At 49.6% G+C, this 20703-nt stretch overlaps 4 protein-coding genes across 4 annotated transcripts; 1 reads left to right on the forward strand and 3 right to left on the reverse strand.

Moving 5' to 3' along the window:
• Positions 1-864: 864 nt before the first annotated feature.
• PFICI_15010 (uncharacterized protein) lies at positions 865-4944 on the reverse strand (the record flags this gene model as incomplete). The annotated part of the gene is made up of 5 exons (XM_007843591.1): positions 865-1200; positions 1259-1625; positions 1676-2772; positions 2835-4779; positions 4889-4944. The coding sequence occupies 5 exons, from the start codon at positions 4942-4944 to the stop codon at positions 865-867; spliced, it is 3801 nt and encodes a 1266-aa protein (XP_007841782.1).
• A 7324-nt stretch (positions 4945-12268) lies between these two features.
• PFICI_15011 (uncharacterized protein) lies at positions 12269-13453 on the forward strand (the record flags this gene model as incomplete). Its single annotated transcript, XM_007843592.1, has 1 exon — positions 12269-13453. One exon carries the CDS (start codon positions 12269-12271, stop codon positions 13451-13453), a length of 1185 nt encoding a protein of 394 aa, XP_007841783.1.
• Positions 13454-14921: 1468 nt separating this feature from the next.
• PFICI_15012 (uncharacterized protein) lies at positions 14922-15917 on the reverse strand (the record flags this gene model as incomplete). Its single annotated transcript, XM_007843593.1, has 3 exons — positions 14922-15529; positions 15702-15772; positions 15865-15917. 3 exons carry the CDS (start codon positions 15915-15917, stop codon positions 14922-14924), a joined length of 732 nt encoding a protein of 243 aa, XP_007841784.1.
• Positions 15918-16112: 195 nt separating this feature from the next.
• On the reverse strand, positions 16113-17203 carry PFICI_15013 (uncharacterized protein; the record flags this gene model as incomplete). Its single annotated transcript, XM_007843594.1, has 6 exons — positions 16113-16121; positions 16151-16241; positions 16323-16359; positions 16412-16484; positions 16652-16932; positions 17065-17203. 6 exons carry the CDS (start codon positions 17201-17203, stop codon positions 16113-16115), a joined length of 630 nt encoding a protein of 209 aa, XP_007841785.1.
• Between the last annotated feature and the right edge of the window lie 3500 nt (positions 17204-20703).

Consider the following 20703-nt stretch of genomic DNA (forward strand, 5'->3'; position numbering starts at 1 on the left):
ACGGCAGCGGCCCGCATTGGACGCAGGCCTGGTATTCAGGCAAGTATGAGCCGGGACCCCAGAGCGCCACGACGGGGGCTGGGGACTCGTTGATTGTGAAGTCGAGGAGTACCCGTGGGGATCCGGTAACCCGAACTGCAACTCAGATACCAAAATTTAAAATCAACAATCAGTATTGCACTTGATTCCAAAGTCAGAGAACGGCGCGCATGGTCTGAAACTATCGCAGTTCTATTGAGAAGCCGGGAACGGTAATCTCCAGAATGCCAAAGGTCTCATCTACTCGGTCTCCTTCACCAACGGACCTTCATCTCCGTCCACAGACTCTAAATTCTACCCCGGCGATGGCGAGCAAGCATCGTTGGACAAGAATGTGTGCGCAAAGGACATGGTGTAGCTTTCCTCCTTGTAAAAAAAGCAAATGTTAACACGGGAGAGCGAAGCTACGATCCGTGGTGGGATGACAAGCTTATTGACAGGACCACAAAGATTGTGACTAGCAGGGATGGCTCAACGGTTGCTGTCCAGAGTGGTGCAATACTCAGCGTATATTGCAGATATCCGTCCCCTGGCAAGAAAACCTACACTAGTGGTGACTGGAGCGCGGTGGCTGGCGCGATCAGCGAAGATCGCATTATAATCTCGAGGCTGGCAATGTTACATGAATAGGTACACAAGACACAAGAGTCTTGATTCAACTGATACCACGACTTAAGAACAAATGAGGCAATACCCTTTACAAATGAAGCATTACAATAATTTGTAGACCCAATGACGCTAAATCCAATCATATACGTAAAGAAGAGGTGAATCAAAGGACGGAGACTCGGAGCCGGCGTTCTCCCTTCGAGACCTACGAGGCCATCAACCCAGACCCATGGCAAGAAGCGCTTTTTCCAAACCACGAATGGTCAGCGGTCGTGTCAAAAAGAGATCTACACCACTCGCGAGCGCATCTTGCTGCACTCCAGCCCGGTCAAGGCCAGTCAAGGCAATCACCACTACGGGCTTATGGCCACCCGAGAGCTCGAACTCGCGAATGCGACGCGTTGATTCCAGGCCATCCATTACAGGCATCGAAATGTCTGTCAGCACACAGCTGTACTTGGCTGGAGCCTCGCTGTAGAGATTTAATGCTTCGAGTCCATTGGTCGCAGTTATACATGTATACTTGAGTTTTGTCAGATACGCAGCCATGACCTGGGAGTTATGGTTAGCATCAATTCAGGTCTTGATGAAATGTTTCCATGTTCGTTACCTTGAGGTTGATTTGATTATCATCCACGATCAAGATTGGTCTTCGTACATCAGATGCCGCAGGAAGTACTCTCACGATCTCTCTGACCTGGGTCGCCAATATTTCAGCTACTGCGATTGTACCATTCCCATCCTCTGCTTTGCTTGAGGAATCAGACGATATCGCAATAGAAATTTGGTCATCTTTCTCAAGCCTGAGTGTCAAGGCTGGATGAAGGGCCGGCGAACATGCCCGTTCCTCTGGCTGCATATAAGGACTTTCGACAATAAGCTTGGTTTCTGATTCCAAGGCAATACCAGAGCCCTGGAGTGCTGCCCATCGCCGCTGGCAGTTCAGCAATGTCCTTGCCAGTTTCCGGAGCCCAACGCTGTAAATTCTTTTAGCAATGAAGCATGCAAAGTTCAGGGGGAAACATACGGTTGTGAGCAGAACTCATATACGCCGAGCGAGCGACTATGGTCAGCCGCTGATGATCTATGTGCAGAAGCCAAGTCATCGCAGATGAATATATATGGGCACTGGAATGTCCTCTGCTGACTCCTGGAGTCTGAGCAAGTATGTCCATTTCCCGCCATACAAATAACATAGTCTGGAAGTAAAGGTTCAGAATGGTCTGTTGTTAGCATTACCATCCCTAGCACATTCTGACAAATCCCCTCGATCAGCTGCTGTTGCGACTTGAGCTTCGGCCCACTGGCGTCCGAGCCAAAGGTTGTTATTCCCTCCTCAGATTTACAAAATTGCACGCGCTGTCCTGCGAGGGATTTGACATCCTGCCAGAAACTTGTTTCGTCGTTATCGAGTGCTTGCTCAGAAACCGGAAGCAGTGGTAGCTTCACTGTCACTGTCGTCCCGAATCCAATCTTGCTTGACACATCAATAGTGCCGCCGTAGGCTTCTGTTGTATGGCGAACAAGGCTGAGCCCTAGTCCAGTCCCCACGGCGAATTGATCCTCCTGTGAAAATGGTGTGAACAGGTGGTTGCGAAGAAATGTTTCCGTCATACCCTTGCCCGAGTCGGACACGCTGAGCACAACACGAGTGGTGTCAGGAGCGCCTTTATGATCTTTCTGGCTTTCCTGGCGTAGCGAAATATGGATAAAGCCCGAGGTTGTGAACTTGAGCGAATTACCAAACAGATTCATGACGACGCGTCGGAATGCACCAGGATGCATGCGGAAAGCCCATTTAGTAGAATGATCAATGTCCAGTGAACACTGGACCGCGCCACCAGGAGGTCGGTCTGCAAGGAGCTCACCGGCCGAAGCGTGCGAGCCCTTGCTTGTGAAAAGTCGTTGCGGAGTAGACGCTGTGAAGGGTGTAGAAGCATGTGTTTGCGACCTTGTGAGATGCTTGTAACCTGCAAGTACGCTTTCCACTACCTCTTCGACAAGCAAATCCAGCTGGACTGGTGGCCCTGTCGTCGAAGACAGTCTCTGTCTTGTATCTATGGATGATCCCCTGCGTCGAGAGCGAGACGACTTTTTGGAGTTCGTCTTGACATAATCAAGTAACTGTACCGTGATCTCAGGGTTAATGCAGATTTCCTCATGACTTTCATGTCTAGCATACTTACATGCTCAATCGTGTCTAGCAGCGTCCTCCCAGACGACTCAATGGCATTCAGAATACCATCTTGTACTGTGTTCAACGAGGTGTCCTTCAACAGTTCGACCGCACCAACCAACCCATGTAATGGTGATCGAAGCTCGTGGCTGATGGATCCGAGGACATCAGTCTTTGCCTCCTCAGCCGACTGTAGCTTGAGGCGTGCAACGTCAGCCATGACCGTTAGCGCAAAGACACGTAGGCAGCTCAGTTCGGTCTCCTCCGAGAAGGTCCGAGTTGGCGTCTTTGTCCATATGAACCCTCCAGCATAAACACGTCCAGTCTGCGCGTCCCACAAAGGGACAATGGCCACACTCCTTGCACCAGGGAACATTTTGATGATGCGCGCCGCCGTATTGATCAATTTCTTGGAGGACTTTGCTGCTTTTTCGTCCGTCTCATGACTCTTGGATGTTTCTCGCAGTGATGATGGTGGCGCTTCCACGCTTTCCAAAGGAGACAGGTCGCTGTCTGAGCTCGCTGCAGGGTCGCATAGAGTTCCGTCTGCTTCAAAATTCCACGTTCGCCCACGTGGATGGCGTCGCAGCAGGCGTTGGAGAAACCACTCTTTACATTCTGTGAATTCGTTTGGTATGGCATCCCCCAGTATTGACGAGATATGTGACTTGGAAAAGCCCAGCACATCACAAATAGACGAAGATCTTGTCGTGAATGATCCAGTTGGACTGCGCTGGCCATCGTCACCGCTGCTACTGCTGAGTCCGGACGAGCCGGGCTCAGTCTCGGAGGTAATGTTCGTGACCAGACCACCATATGAGCGTACACTGGCATCTAAGAAAAGTACGCCTTGTACTTCAAAAGCCTCGCGGATGACGTTAGCAGCCCTTGAGAAGTTGCGCTCTATCTCGCTGCGCAACGAACCCATTTGGCTGATTCGCGGCTTGGCCACTGGTGTTTTCATTACTGCTGCAGCCGGGGTCGTTCTAGGAGCCTCTGCAGAAGGTTTTGTATCAATCGTCGCCTCAGCCACTGTCGTGGAAAGTGCCTTGGGAGACTGAACAGAATCAATCGTCACGCGCTTTGGGGGCTTTGGGATGCTGTGGCCACCGAAGGCGGTCGGCATCTCGTACGAAATGGGCAATTCCTCATCCGATGCCATATTGTGCTCCAATTGTTGAGGATCACCGGTGGCTGTTGTCGTTGACTGTAGTTTTTTATTCAATATCCCTTCGCTCAAGCCAGGCATGTCCCGAAATGCTGTCGGATCGATTGAGGTGGACTCCTCTTTCCATAGTGTCGCCTCCCCGTTGATCAAACTTCCCATCCCGCGTACTATGCGCTGTTCGCGTCGGTAACATTCATGGCTTCTCTTGCTCTCCAGATAGTCCATGACAACCTTTGACATATCACGGATGAAGCGCACTTCTTCGACGTTCAACCCTCCCGGTCGCGGCCTCGAGTCGAAAATGCAGTAGACTCCGATATTGATTCCGGCAGGCGAGCGGATCGGCACCCCGGCGTAAAACTGCCGCGTGGGATCTTGGATGTGGCAGAATCGCTTATCTCCATCGAGATGTTTGATAATGGATACTGGTATGTCGGCCACGCCAAGACCATGCTCCGTGCCGGGGATGGACTGAGCCACCGCCTCGCCAGTGACCACATGTTCGCAAACACTGGTCAGACGCTCGAAAGCGAGGCCGTTGAACCAGTTTTGATTTTCTTGATTATCCTTTTGGCCAAGCTCGGGCCGAAGCGCTTCGGCGACGATATGTTGGTATTTGCGGTCGAAGAGCGAGATCATCGAGCGGGCAGCATTGAGCTTGTAGAGACCCAGCTGCGCAAAGGCCGTCAGACCCGGGTCCGGCGTCGATGAGAGGAATACAGACGGAATGGACTTGGGCGGATCGGGGCCGTGGAGTCCCGCAGTCGAGATGGTGAGCGCATCATATCTGGAGTGGTCAAGCGGTCAGTAGGCGGCGCAATACTGTTGCCAGACTCGGCTGCTAGGTTGGAGCGGTCGGCCACATCAACGGTCGCGCATACAGAGTCTTCACTTACTTGAAGGTCTCGCGCTCACGAGCAATCTCAGAAACATCTTGCGCCGCGATAACCATTGCTGACCCTCGGGAACACTAGACATTTGGCACCGCAGAGACTGATCATCACCTAATGCCCTTTTTATGGCTTAAGCAGTCTTCGCTAATCTTGCTAAGTAGGCTAACCTAGATCAGCCAAGGTTTGCCACCCAGGATTTTGGGTTGGTCTAGACTCTACATCACCAAGGCAATTAAGGTTCAGAAGTCCCGTTTTGGCAAAACCGCGCCTGAACTGCCGGCCCCGCTAACGTTACCTGTCAACTTGAGAGTCGAGACCGTTATGAGGTAGAAAGTGATTCCAGTGGCTAATCCAGGAGCTTTACCTCCTCAAGGTTCCGTCAACGATGTGCATGTCCGAGAACTACACGTTTTTTTAGTTGTGGGAAAGACTTCAAAGTGACCCGATCTCCAGGAAACTAGATACGCCTCGAACCCCTGGCGACGACCAGGTGCAGGAAGATAAAATAAAATGAAATAAAAATCTGTAACATATGGTAGACTCTAGAATTCGGAAGGGCAAAAGTATATAAAGACGTGTGGTTTCTCTCTCCCCGCGCTCAAGGAAACCCAACCACCACCATTTCCTAATCCATCCTCTATCATATTCACCGAAGAAGGCTAGGATATATCAAGTCCAAGTATGGCCGGCTTGGTCATTATCTGGCCTACTTGAATTAGGACAAGGTGTCGCAGCGGCTTGAGCTATTGAGAAAAAAAAAAAACAGAAAGAAAAAGGTCACTGCTGATGCCGGCTTGAAAAAGCCTGTCGTATTTGAAGTCGGACCTCCGCGACTGTGAAGTTGAATAACATGACCAGGCGACTACAAAGCCAAGACGAGCAATATATGAAAAACGACACCAGTAGCCGCATATTCCAATATCGAGTGATTCAAAGACGCCGGATTCTATACTCATTCATATTCAGACTATCAAGAGCTGGTCATCTACAGGTGGTAAAGTCAAGTGAAAGTATAATCCGAACTGATGCAAACGGCTATGACCCCTTGCGTGAGAGAAAGTTGCGTTGCGCATTCCGATGGTTCCCACGCCATGTGATAATGCACTCATGGCGATTCCGCATAGAAATTCACATCTTTGAGCTTCTTCAATGTGTTGACGCCTATACGTGATGCAAGGCTTGAGGCACTTTTAAGTAGCCCTTGTGTACCTCGGTGATTGTCAGGGCAGACTGGCTTGCATGAAAATTGCCAGTCTTCTGGCATCTACAGCTGGTTGATGATGAGATAAGAGTTATTCCTACTATCAGACTGATCACTTTAGAATGGCAATGCCAAATGTGCAAGGGCTCATGACAAGCAAAACAGCTGACTGATCGCCAGATCAGTCTGACTCAAGATCCCAAAAAAGCCTCGGAGTCCTCCTGGCGACTGTTCACAGCATCAATAGCAAGATCATTGAGGTTCTGGAGCACTCTATCAACTCGGCCACACGAGCGCCAAATCAGGCCATCGGGACGCCCTACAATTGGCATAAAGCTCAACACTCCCTTCTTGATATGCACAACAATGGCGTGAAGGAGTCTGGTATGAGGGGGATGGCCACTCTTTAGTATCTGGTCATTTCGGTCAACTTGTCGCATGCTCGAAGGCGCGAGCCCAGGTGGACAGCCAACGGTGTGGCTGCAAAGTGCTGAAGTGACACATGGTAACATGACATGCATGTCATCCTTGATCGTGAGTACTCACGCTGCAAGATCTAACACTGAAAGAGCAGATGGAAAAAATCCATGGGTTTATGTTTTGAGAAGAGTCCTAGGGAAATCCCATCTCACAGATTCATTGGTATTCAAGCGCCACACCGTCTACCAACATGACCACGGTGAGTAGACAATTCCAATCAACGGCAACCGGGTGCTGACAGTCTATCTCCATGGGAAGGAAAGACTAACATTGCATACTGCTCAATGGAGTATATGGGCTCACGGCGATGAAGCCTTTATCCTGTGCGCCTCTTGGCCTCGCAGGAGTTGTTGGCGATTTAATGAACCAGCCAGCCAGCAGTAAAAGCTCGAGAAGCTGCTCCTTTCACTAAGAATGTCATGATCAAGACCGGGATATGGACTCGCAGACTGGGTGTAGTAAATCCCTTTTCTTTTTTTTAACTTCTCTAGATGAGATCCAAGGTTGAATGGTGGCTTTGGAATTTGAAACGATTACATGCGAGATTGATCATGGCCATTCTCAAACTCATACGCATACTCTTTGATCGATGCGCCTTGTCATGTCCCATCTCAAGGAAAGGTAAACAACGTTACAGATATTGCTTTCAACTCATGAGCCTCATCAACGCGTCAGGTTTCTTCTTGATATTTGGTCATTACTCAATCTCAATGATGGTTCAAGCAACGTTTCGCTCCTGGCCCATGATCGATTTTGAAAAATGTAGTTGCACACGACAGACCTTTCAGTCGGAGGCCGACATTTTTCCCCCTTGTATATGACTATACAGTTTAATTTAATTTAGACCATGAACGTCCCCAATTCTTGCAAGACCATTCTTATTGACTGTATTCAATGTTGAGTCGTGGCATGAGCATCACAAATCATCATCGTGACACGCAAGAGCAGTAACTTGACCACCCAAAATCAGAACAAGCTCATTCTTCAAGAGATTTTAAATCAACACACTCACCAACACCTCTTGACCTCTCCTATCGTGATTTGATGCCAAATTACTTCGTCATTAGGCACAAAATAACATGGCTCGAGTGTCTTGTGCAGATCCCCCCAAGTATGATGGCTAGAACTGCCACTAGTGACTGGCGGGAGCGCACATCCTCACTTCACTAAAAGGCCAGCCCGGGAATGAATCGAGGCTGGAAGCTCTCAGAGCCGGAACGGGGGAGGCACCAGCCAGGGTTTTGGGACGAACATGTCGTCGGCAATGATGAGGGTTGACGGCTAAGGGGACCCCCGGCGACCCCATCTGGTTGAGTCTTTCTTCATGTCAATTATTTCGTACGCACGTACTACAAGCGCTGGAAGCCCGACGACGCATACCACGAGACTTTTCTCGGGCGATGCAGTTTGCCGATCTTGTTGCGCATCTTCCCCGCATCGTGCTCATTGCCCCAGATTGCTTCTTGATCTGTACAATATCTTCGATAAACCATCTCCATGTTTTTCCTTCCCCTTTCTCTTGGTCGGCAGTAGCTGTCAAAGGCCCATCAGCTGGTGTGTGGCGCCAGAGTTGGCAGTGCTGGTCCCACATGTTCACTCGATTTAGATCTTATTTGACAGCCACGTCTGGAATTGACGAGATGCTGCTTTCAAGTGACCATGATACGAATTATCTAGGTTTATGTTGCTCGACACGACATTTCCGATGATTGGTTGCCACTAAGCCCACGTATGGATTTGGCCTGTGGCAAGTCCCTTTGAGCTTGCTTATCACTTTCGAAATGGCCATTTCACCAGAACTTTTTCTTTTTCACCCTACTTTATACTTCATACATTATATAAGGCTTAGAAAGTTCTGTTGTCCAAGAGGACTAGGGGGGAAAAGAAACTCTGTGGGTTTGCGTGTATGTAAAAGATTGGTGCCAAGTCGCAAAATCCGACCTTGGTGGCAGTTGGCTGCAACCATAGACCAGGGTTATCCGTAGCGAAATGCAGTAATCCTGAGTCGTGTCATGGGTAGAGACTCATGCACAGTACGCCCGTACCTGCGGCAAGACAACTACACAGTAGCTATGCACCGCAGCAAGACGTGAATTGTGGGAGTCTCCTGTGGGAGTCACACGCCAATGATCAATCAATATACGTGTTATGGGAGCGCAAGAAAAATCCCTCTTGCGCCGTGCTGCCACGGCCCGATAGCAGGAACATATGGTTCTCAATAATGATTTGAATAGAGCCGGATACATGTGATGCCGCTAATAATATCCAGTCATCAATAATCGTTACAGACGGGCCATGCCTGGTACGAGTGGGTTGGTGCAGAAAAAACAAGGAAAGATAACGAATAGAAACGCGTGATTGGGAGGGTGGGAGACATCCATCGGTACCCTGCTGTGCCCGTGCCCGGAACTCCAGGAGTACAATAGGTATTAATTATACTACGATAGCCATGTCATCATAACTTGTTCTTTTGACTTTAGGCATCTGGGTGCATATGAGTTGTGTGTTGAGCTGCAATTCGTTGCCCTGACAGACCAATACGAGAGGATCGACCTACGGTACAACGCCGATCCAAGCTTGATCGCTCCCACCGATGCCTTGGTACGGATGCTAACCGGTGACGATCAACAGATACTAGATCCAGCCTTGCTGTGCAAAATATCTGGGCGTCCGGCAGTTGGACATTCCGCTTGGTTTCTTTGCAATTTCTAGAATGGGAAAACGATCAACATTGAGTGGTTTTCCTGGGCAATTGAGTAGGTGTAAGTTTTGGGGGGCCAATTGGGCAGGAAAATAGTAGTACTGTGTAGTAGTAAATCATCCAAAATGAAATGGGTGATCAGATCTAGTGCAACACTTGTCCAACACCTGAGTGACTCCCATAATTTCGCTTGATCGTCGGTGCTGTTTCATACGCGGCCAAAGGGGGGATGGCGGCGGTCGCGCGATGCCAAGCTTTTTGTCCCGCTCTCGATGGCCGGGAAGAAGAGCGCCATCCGCCAGCCCATCCGTACCACTTTGCCCCCCTACTAGCAGCGGGCCAAGGACATTTCCCACGTAATGAGCTATACCTGAAGAAAAGCAAGCGGGCGACGACGCTGGTCTAGCCAGTGAGAGACAGTGGGGACTCGAGAGGGGGAAGAGAGCTGAGAGGGGGCTTGAGTCGTGGCCTTGGACGGAGCGCACTTGTTGGATGACCGTCGAAACAGCCCATGATAGTTGTCTGCAGACGCGCGGCATCACAATGTCTAATGAGCAATGGCGTGGCCTCCAGTGATGAGCCGAGGATAACAAGTGGGAGGGATGGCTTTTCAAGGGGGGAATTGTTTATTGTTGTAGGCAGACTGCCGGCCGACAGTATGATATTGCTTGACCTGAAGATATCAATGTGGCTGCGATTTGCAGACAACCAGTGGTGGTGGCTTTGACTGATTGAAACTGGGAGGAGCGGGCAGTCATGTACAGTAGATCCTGTACTTGCTTCGTGTGTTAGGTAGTAGTGTAGTAATACGAAGCAACTCGAACATCAAACAAGCATGTCCGTTGTTGGCCGCCAGTCGGTAGTCATCATCGTGGCTGTGTCGCAAGCTTTCAAACTTACGTATGTATTTAGCATCACCGCTTGGCTTGGCTTGACTTTACCCAGGGGGCGGCTGATGAAAATGATCTTTTTGGATGGGGTTGAGTAAACTGATGAACAACAAAAGAGGTGCTAGAATTCCCGAAGCTTTTCTAATGTGGCTTTCTGGCTTTCTTGGCTGCTGACGGGCAAGCCGCTGAACCCCTGTTCTGTTAGGTTTTTTCCCTTTCTTCCCTCCTGCGCTTGTGAAGCTCCAGTCCAACTCTTGGGCTGACGTGCGCGCGGTGCTTTTTTTTTTTTTTTTTTTTCCGCTTGCATCAGGAGCTGCAGACACAAACCGTCGGACCAAGGCGTACCTGCATAAGTGTAACCAATCATGGGCTCCTATTACTGTCGTGTGGGGTCTGGAAAGGAGTCAAGTCGCCAAAAGCCAAGCCAGCTAAGCTGGCAAAAAGCTGGCAGAGCTCGTTGGCGGCGCGAATCGTCGACACTGGCGCAGGACCTGGAGAGCGGTCCAAACGGACCGTTTTCTTGGGTCCTCACGATCGATCCCCTCGTGGCGAGACCAGACCCAAAGCAGTGCCGCTGAGCTGGGCAGGGCTAGGTAGTGCTGCTAAACAGACGGATTCCGGAACACACAAGCCTGGACGGGGGAGGGAAGAAAAAGATCTATCTTTGGCTGCACTTATTCCTGCCCGTGCTGGGGCAATCGCTGTTAGGATTCATGTTTGCATGTTTGCTTGTTATGTTGTACGGTCATGGCCGGCCAGTCGGTCTCCATGTTGTGAACGAGCTTGTATGCTAGCAATTGGAGAGAACGGTGTGTTTAATTGATTGAATGATGCGGACGAGATGAGATGAGAAGATGATTGGGACGATTGGCCTTGGTGCAATGGGGATCTTCCCCAGTTGTCAAATGTATGCTTTATTTTGTTTTTTACGGAGCACTGTAATAGAGTTGGGTAGCACAAAAAGTACGTAATGTAAGGTAGTTGGTAGGCAGGACACACGGACAGTGTTCATCTCTACTACTCCTGGGCGAAACGGAGCTGTTTCCTCTTGTTTCTTTTTCTTTATTTTCATGCTTGCGGGGGAACGGGTTCGTCCAAACAGCTGGGTGCTTGAGCGGTTAAGGTGTTTTGGGTGCTTTGAGAGCGTGATGTAGCCTGTAAGAGGTGCCTCTCGGCTGACGGTTGTGTGGGTGTTGTGTTTTTCTGCCCTCCTCTGCCCTGCTGCCCTTTTTTTCCCTCTCTTCTTTTTCCTTCTTTCTTCGGACGAGTGGGTCTCTCTGTGGGACTTGAATTACGGAGCACGACAAGGGTCTTCGTCTCCACCTGCCCTGAATCCAGACCAAAGATCCCATGTGTCTTAACAGCGCTTGCTAAGAGCCGCGGACCAATCAGCGTGTAAATGTGCCTGAAAGCAGCAGTGCATCCGCGCGCTGGCACCCCTGGCGTTCCTGGGCGCACTCCTTAGCACCCCGACCCCTGGCGCCCGCCCGATCCTCTTAAGCAACCGTTCACGGGCTCCGCCTGCTGTGCCTTGACCACGGCCTTGATGAAATTCCCCCCTCCAGTGCCCCGTTTGTCATTTAAGCCGGTCCTCCTCGTCCACTTCGCGCTTTCGTAATCCCGGGACGCACCCAGTTGTTCTTCATCCTTTTCTCCTGCTACGTAGAAAACTACTTTCATTAAAACCGGTCGCCAGCCTCGACCCCCCCGTTTGCAAACGAAGCATTTGGTTCTTCGTATCTTCGCCGCGCTGTCAATTCTCTCGTTCATATTGACTGACTCTGTGTTGATATCCACTCTGTCCTTCACTGACTGCGTTTGCCTGGCTGGAACCGAACACACTCATTCAGAATCCGAACCGGATACTCGAGAAAAACAACAGCAATCCGCCGTCCCCCACCAGCAAAGAAAGTAAAGAGAATCAATTCATTCTCTTTTTCACTCCTTCCTCCTCAACTTTCGACCACGCCTGCTTTCCAATCGTCCATCATCTGACCCAGTCAGTTAATCGGCGTTTGTAACTCGCGACAACAACACCGCAAGCCCGATCCTACTTCAACAAGAACTAAAGAAAAAGGCAACCTTGATCTTTTTGATCTTCACTTCTCAACATGTTCTCCAAGTACATTGTTCCGGCTATTGCCGCCACCAACCTGCTCAATGGAGTCGAGGGTTCCTCCCGCCACCGACACCTGCACAAGAAGGATGTCGTCTATGCTGCCACCGAGGTTGATGTCACCACCGTCTGGGAGACCGTGACCGTCACCGCTGGCGACGAGACCCCCGCCGCTACTCCCTCGGCCGCCAACTTTGTTGCTGCCGCCGCCCCCGACTCTTCCTACGAGGCATCCTCTGTCGCGACCACTGCCACCTCTTCTTCCGAGGCCGTCATTGTCGCCCCGACCACCTACTCGACCCCCAGCACCACCACTCTGTCCACCGTTCAGACTTCTGCTGCTGCCCCCGAGACCAGCTCCACCAGCACTTACGTTGCTGTCACCACTACTGCCGCTGCTTCCACCACTTCCACAGCCGCTGCCAGCACTACTTCGGCTGCTTCGACCGGCTCTTCCAGCAGCAGCGGTACCAAGCGTGGTCTTGGTTACAACGATGCTTCTCTCGTCTCCACCATCGTCTCTGCCGCCTCCGCCTCGTTTGGCTGGTGCTACGACTGGGGCTTCACCAACGGTGGCCTGACTGCCAACATCAACTACATTCCCATGCTCTGGGGTCCTACCCACTACGACTCCTCCTGGAGCGAGGCCGCTTCCGCCGCCGTCTCTGATGGTGTTGAGGCTCTTCTCAGCTTCAACGAGTGCGACAATGCTGGCCAGGCTAACCTCGATGCCGCCACTGCTGCCACCTACCACACTGAGTACTTCTCCGAGTACCAGGGCAAGATCAAGATTGGTGCTCCTTCCATCACCAGCAGCGCTGACGCCGGACTCGGTCTCGACTGGCTCGCCTCTTTCATGTCAGCCTGTGGCAGCAGCTGCCCCATCGACTTTGTCAACCTGCACTGGTACGGTCCCGGTGGCGAGGAGGGTGCTCAGACCTTCCTGGACTACCTTGTTGAGGCCTACACTCAGACCAACTACCCCGTCTGGGTCACCGAGTTCGGTGTCACCTCGGGCGACGAGGACACTTTCCTCACCTACGCCCTTGACCAGCTCGACAACAACTCGACCTACAGCTTCGTCGACAAGTACGCCTACTTCTACCTCGCCACTGGCTACCTGATGGAGAGCACCACTAGCCTCAGCACTGCCGGTAGCATCTACGCCTCGTCTTCGTAAACTGTTTCTTCCGCGCTAGGCTAGGAAAGGATCTTTCTTCGTGTATTACAAGTAGGGGAGGCAATCTCGCATTGGGCATGGCGTGACAAAATTCAGCTTCATTTGTACATATTTCTCCGTGGCCTCTCATCCAGAGTGCCTATGCCGAGCATTTGGACAGGAAACCTAGTTTTTTCCCCGTCGGATCTCGGATTTCTTTGACTTAGATGGACAGGAAATCTCAGGATCAAGGATAGATTCATGAGCTAACGACCTCACACGAAATCAACTGCGTTGCATTGTGAATAGTTATTCTTGTCCCCCCAGTTACCCGCTGCGCAATCCTGCTGCTAAGTGAATGATTGTTGCCTAAACCTTATTGCTGAGCATGAATGTCCTGTTGTTTATCCTTTCACTTGCCATCATGCATACAACGCGAGCTTTTGACAGGTCGCGTCGGTCTGCAGAATGTAAACTCAAAATGACTCGCGCAACTATGGCCATAATGATTGATGCGCAATATCAGAGGCTCTCTTGTCATGCTCTGCCAAATCAATGACGTGTCTCACGGCAATACTGCTGGTAGGCATGGTGTAGAAGCGCATGGCTTCTTTTTTGGAAAACAACAAACAACAAACAAGCATTATCTGGGAACGGCGGTCGTCTCATATCGCCATCAGGTGCCAAATATCAAATGATTCAGACTTTGAACGGTCGCGTGCTTAAATCACACATGCCCGATAACGTGATCTTGACTTTTTCCGAGATTGAGTTTACGTTACTTGTGATATGGTTTACTGGTCTTGCATTCCAATTCCATCTCTTGGCTCTATTTTTTTCTCCTCCACCAATTCCGAGCAATCGGACTCTGATTGTCAAAATTTGCCATTCTGTATAGATCGGGATTGAATGGAGGCTTGTGGCTCAGTATGTCTCTGGCCCGTTTTCATTAAACATTGACGCACCCAGGCCCCTGGACCCTGCCGACTTTTCTGGGCTGCCGTGCCAGATGTCTCTTTGTCTAGGACAATGTCTTGGAGTTTTGACGTCGGTTGCACGTGGGCATGTTTTTGATTGCCTTGCCGTCCCTGCCCTCTTTGCCTGCCGCTTGCGACGGTCGGGGTCGCGCTGTGCCCTTGTGTCTCTCATCTCATGCAGGGACAGAGAGGGATGCATTCCAACTTTGTGTGGTTTAGAAAATCCATGCAGCCATCTGCATGGTTGAACTGAATGATACTTTTTTTGAGACAGCGTTGTATCTGATGACTGTCGTCAACTCATCATTACGACGGTAAGGCCTTTCAAGCCGAAATTCGAATGGGCCAAGTAGTTTGAGTATTATACAGATGTCTATGTCTTTAATAATTACATCGTACTGGAAGCCGTATGAGACTTCCAGTTTCGTTTTATGCTCGTAAGTCGTAAGATCGAAAGCCCAGATCTCCCTTCAAGAGTCCACGGCATGCTCTTCCAAGGTGATTCCTTCGCGTCATGATGATCCCTGGTTCTCAAACGGTGTCGGCGTGTCCTTGCCGCTTACTATGACGGTCTCTACCACGCCAGTCGGGGCCGCGAGGCCGGGTACTATTGGTGGTATTTTTGGAACAACAGCCGCAGGCTCGCTACCGTGACCGCCATCGTGGTGAAGCGGCGTCGTCTCGTTGGCCTTGTCGCAGTTGAGGAGCTCCGTCGACCAGTACGCAGAGGCATCGGCGCGTCGGAACGGGTACGTCGTCACGTCCATTTCGTCGAGCGGTCGGTACTCGGTCCTTGTCGTTACGCTACGGTGAATGCCGATTCCGCCGCCGCCGCCTCTTCTTCCACCACCACCACCACCACCACCACCACCACCGCGGCCGACGCCCCCGGCGGGAAAATCATAGTCTCCTCTGTCCCCATCCGCCGGCTCTCCCGTCCCCGTTCCCGTCCCACTTGCCGTTCCCACTCTCCGTGACCCCAAGCTCCCGCCCGATGTTGGTCTGTCTCGGTAGCTGTGCCGTGCCGCGGTCAGAATCGAAATCTTGAGATCGGTGCTGCTCTCGGTAGCTGCATTGTCGTGCGAAGTAACCCAATGAACCACGATGCTGCAAAAGAGGACTGTATAATTTCACATCTGTCAGAATTCAACCTTTTGTGTAGGGGGGGATGGGGATGACTCGAGCGTGCAATGACCAATGATATACTTCAAGACTATGGGGAGTCTTGCGAGATGGCAAATGGTCTGGGTGGGACTTTGTGCCTTGGTAAAGGGGGGAAAAAAAAAACTCACTATCACAATTACAGCAAAGCAAACAGAGCCACCCTGGTTCGCCATTGAAACCCACGAGAACGGCAATGTTGCTGTTGATAGATCAAGTCAGTAAGTTTGCCAATTCGTGTGAATGAGCAGCGCAGGGCACTCATCAGTGACATCAAGGAGCGTGTATACATACGTAGAGCTAGAGATGGTCGTGAGGATTGCACCAATAAAGGTACGCATGACCATTGAGCGAAGTCGGACATTTGTCGACGTTTGCGGTAAATCCGGGGATGCGTATAGGCCTAAGGAAAGGGAACCAAATCAGAAACCGTGGCGCAAGACAAGATGAAAGAACCACTGTTCTTTGGGCAACGACGTTCAACATACACCTTAATGGTACGAGAAAGAGTGTGGTAAGGTAAAACTGATTGGTTTCATCGGTCAGTCCATCTGCGAGAATTCAGGAGTGCAATGCTTACATTGACAAAGGTGTCAAAACCAAGGAGAGCAACCATTGCTCCTCTTTGCATTCCTATTATGCAGACCCCGTCATCGATACGAGTGATGCGACTGCAATCCGGGTCAGTACACGATGCACAAAAGAAACCTCGTGCTCGCCCCGGGGTGAAGGAGGTTCTCCGGTGGCCTTACTAGATAAGATTGACAATTGCCACCACGAGATACAAGACTGGGCAACGTTAGTAGATACCCACTTGCAAGTTCCTCATGGTGAGACTTACTGATCACCACGAATGTGTTGAATATGTACAACTTTGATTTTAACCTCGGTTTTGTGTCGTTTCGAACAACGTACTAAATTCACGCGAATCAGTAACTTTCAAATCGACCGAGATGGAGATATATGAGAGCGTCGATTAAATCACATACAGCTCTCTCGACTAGGAATATGTAAAATAGCTACATCTATATCAGCGACCAGGCGTCTTCTTTAGAGGAGGGGTGGCAGGCGGCAAACCTACAATTTTGGCCGTCATGTAGAATGTCAAGCACAGAAAGAGGGCTGCGGAGCAAACCGCATAGCTCGAGTTGAGGTCTACGCCATACTTGAGGATTCCCGTGATGAACACAAAGAGCCACGAGTCGACAAAGATGCCCAGCACAACTGTGTATTTGAAATGTTCCCCGTTAGCAAAGAAAATCCATCGGTCGACATTATGGTTCCTCTTGTTCGAGGCATTATACGTACCCCATACCAAGAATGGAACCTTTTTCCAGTTTTTTATCGCGAGAGCTCTTTTTGCTAAGGTGATAATCATAAATTAGCCCCAATTGACACAGACTCGGGATGATGTTTACAACAACAATACAAATCCACCATTGACCAATTGGTCACCGTGGATGCATCTACTTGAGGCGCTGGGGAGAGGCATACTTATAAAGAACACCAATACCGTGACGGCAATCAGCGATATGAGAACATCGGCAACGACGCCGCCGGGAGGCTGGGACTTGACTTCCGGTACAGTAATGTCGCTTTCCTGCCTGATTCGAACCGACAGGCTCGGTGGCATGGCGGGTTATCTGAGAGGAGGGGGAGAAGGAAAAAGGCCCTCTCTCCAAGTAAATTGAGGGGAGGGAGCCTGTTGTAAAAGTTTTGTTCGACTCTTTGCGAAATTCAAGTCATCATGTCAAGATCGGAGATCTCCACGATATTTCCGTATTCAGGTATCTGTTTCCTGCCTCTCAAGCGGGCGATTGCGATGGCTTGTCGTCGTGGTTTTTGGTATGAGTAGTAACGATGCCGTTTTGATAAAAGGTTGATTATATTCAAGATGCGCCACTCTTCTTCTTTTTCTTCCAGAAAGATCGTTTGCGGACAATGAAGTTAGGGTCGAGAGCCAGATATATCAGCCACGTGCTATCTCTTTCCCCGCGGCAGGCGGTATTGCAAAAAAATGATTCCCAGTGGCTACCTTTTTTTTTTCTTCCTCCGGAGTGACCGTCCGCTGCCGTGCGATGAGCAGAAATGCTGCCTTGTTGAGTGGCCTGCATGCGCCAGAGATCTTCCACTGCCTGCCGAATGTCGTCTTGGTCTTTCGCTTATGCTGTGCCACGTAGACCACGTTTATAGAGGTGTGGGAGGGCAAACAAGAAAAAGGAGAAAAGAAAAACAACTACCAAAGCAGCACTTCCTTTTGCCCTTTTGCCTCTTGTTTATTTTTATTTTTCTTCGCACCTTTTTTTTTTTTGTTTTCGTTTCAAGCGAAGAAGAACCTCGGTGCGCAGGATGGGGGGAAAGAGGCCAGTTGAACCATATTTGAAAGACGGCTATGCGTATATCCTGGCACCTTAAAAGGTGTGCGCGTAAAGAAAAGCAAGCCGCAAAATCATCATCCATGGGCACTTAACTCTAAACAGAGTGAGTACACCCAGAGAGCGGTCAGACCACAGACAAACACCCTTACACGAGAAGCGCTTCCGAGAGAGAGTGCACCCAAAAAGACATACACACTCTCTGTCAAGCTCTACACACACACGGACACGAGACTACACCACACCATCAGGGCAAGTAACAAGCATCATGAATGCCCAAAAATTACATGGGCAGAGTTGCAACGCGCACCCCAATCAACACGTCGGCACACGCACTCACATCTTCGGGATCGTTGGCTCACCACGGGGTCATTATAGGGTTTAGTCTCACTATAGAGTTTAGCAAAGACGGCGCTTGTGGCATTGGGACTTGGCAGATCCGGAAAAAGGCGAAAGCTTCTTCTGGGTCTCCCCTCCAAGCCAAAGGGCCCACGCCTTCATCCGAGGCACAAATCAGAGCGTAGAGTAGAGAGCGCGAGCAGCAGGAAATATACCGTCATCAATTCCCGAGATGGAAATAAAAAACAAAAACTCTCAATGCGACCTTGACATGACTCTTGAATTGAAAAATATTCCGCATTTTGCTGTCGGATGGAAATCTCAACGTGCATAAGACCAAAACTCTATGGGGCACCAACTTGCTCATTCTATCCAACCATCGTCTTTGTATTTTGTGATCCTTGCTTATCCCCATCCCAGCCTTTGTTTTTTCCATGGCAGCCAAGGACCTCATGAGCGCAGACACTAGACATGTCTTGCCAAACACGTGCTTGGCAGATCTTGTCATCGTCTGGACATTTTTAGGAGGGGAGAAAAAAAAAAAAAAGAAGGAATGGGGCTTTTGATGGATCAATTTTCATATGCGTCTTACAGAGCCGCGCGTGAGACCGACTATAGATCACCCCCAGTACAGAGCTCCATAGCGACGCTTGTTGCAAAATGGATAAAAAAAGCAAGTTGGAGTACGCGCACCCCACTACACACCTATGGATAAGTCGATAACAGCCACTGCAGCCACAAAATACGTATTGCACCAACTGCACCCACCGCACTGCACCCACTGGACTGCACCCACCGCACTGCACCTACTATACTGCACCTATTGCACTGCACCTATTAGACTGCACCCACCGCACTGCACCTACTAGACTGCACCTATTGCATTATACCTATTAGACTGCACCTATTGCACTGCACCTACTAGATTGCACTTATTGCATTATACCAATTATATTACACCTTTGCATTTATTATATTATATTATTAATAAATATAAAAATAAATGCAAAAGTGTAATATAATTAGTATAATGCAATTAGTATAAGGCAATTAGTGCAATATAATTAGTGCAAATGCAGTTAATGCAAATGCAGTTAGTATAAATGCAATTAATGCAAATATAGTTAGTGCAAATGCAGTTGGTGCAAGTCCAGTAGGTGCAAATCCAGTAGGTGCAGTGCAGTGGGTGCAAATCCAGTGGGTGCGATACGTATTTATGGCTGTCGCATGCTTTTTGTAGTATATAGTGCTTTACGGATTTTAATGCTTTAACGAATCTTATTATTATAATTTGGTTGGCGACGATTGATTTAGAATGATTTACGCAATTATTAGTGGCTATAAAAAAGAGGGAGGGTAAGCCTAATAGTATTTTTTAGTGTAAAATCCATTTTGCAACAAGCGTCGCTATGGAGCTCTGTACCCCAGCTACTTTGATTCAACTACCGGATACTCCTTAGCCCAAGGTAGGTATTTTTGCTTGTGGGGAGTTGTTGCACCGGCACCCCGGCATTCGAACCACGTCCCCGGGACCTCTGGAGCGAGACATTCAGCGGGCCTCTGAATCACCAACAAGATTCCCCTATCCGAGCCATCGGCACTGACTCGCACCAGTCTCTGGGCAATGTGAGAATGTGTGAGGCGTGGGGTCCAGACTTTTTTTTTTTTTTATTGGGAGCGGAGATGCGGGCAAACTAAATAAGAGCTCCTAAATAAACAGAATCCGTTGCGTTCTCCTCAAACACGCCTGGACTGCGTAGAGAGGAAGCCGTGATGATACTAGCTTCACGATCTTCGGTATGCACGAAGAATTAAAGATCTTGCCAATTTTACGTACAATAACTACACACTTGTTACCCTTTGGTCACTTGCTGCCGTGCGCCGCGTAGTTTTTCCCTATATACGAAAACGAAAACGGCAAATAGTGTGAAACAAGTGTCAAGAAAGTCTTCTTTTTTTTTTTTTTTTTTTTTTTTGACTATCATTGTTACACGGTACCTGGCGAAATACCAATGCTGTACAAAGTGACCAATGAGCTTGAAGTTCATTTTCTTGTATATTCGCAATGCCATAAACGGCAGTGACTTGAGACCGCGATCGAAGAAAAATGATGCCGCAAACGCCGACCCAATGCAAGTCTGAGCATGGTTTTTGCTCTCTTTCTTCCTCCTCCGACTCGGAGAATAACGTGATTAAGCACCTGTGAATCGCATCCCACGCTCTGCGACTAGACGCCGTGCAACCAGAATCATTACGTCCTCTCGACTTTGCCCGATCCCAGCCAGGTAGCTTGAAGAGAAAAGAAAGTCGCAACCACAATTCTATGCCGACCGTGCTACTAACATGAGCATGCACTATTATCATTCCATCATTCCATCATTCTCAAAATATTGGATGCTGATCATGGCATCCACCCAAT

The sequence above is a fragment of the Pestalotiopsis fici genome, assembly GCF_000516985.1.
Source record: "Pestalotiopsis fici W106-1 unplaced genomic scaffold PFICI_Scf_14, whole genome shotgun sequence".
In the NCBI taxonomy this organism is placed as follows: domain Eukaryota; kingdom Fungi; phylum Ascomycota; class Sordariomycetes; order Amphisphaeriales; family Sporocadaceae; genus Pestalotiopsis; species Pestalotiopsis fici.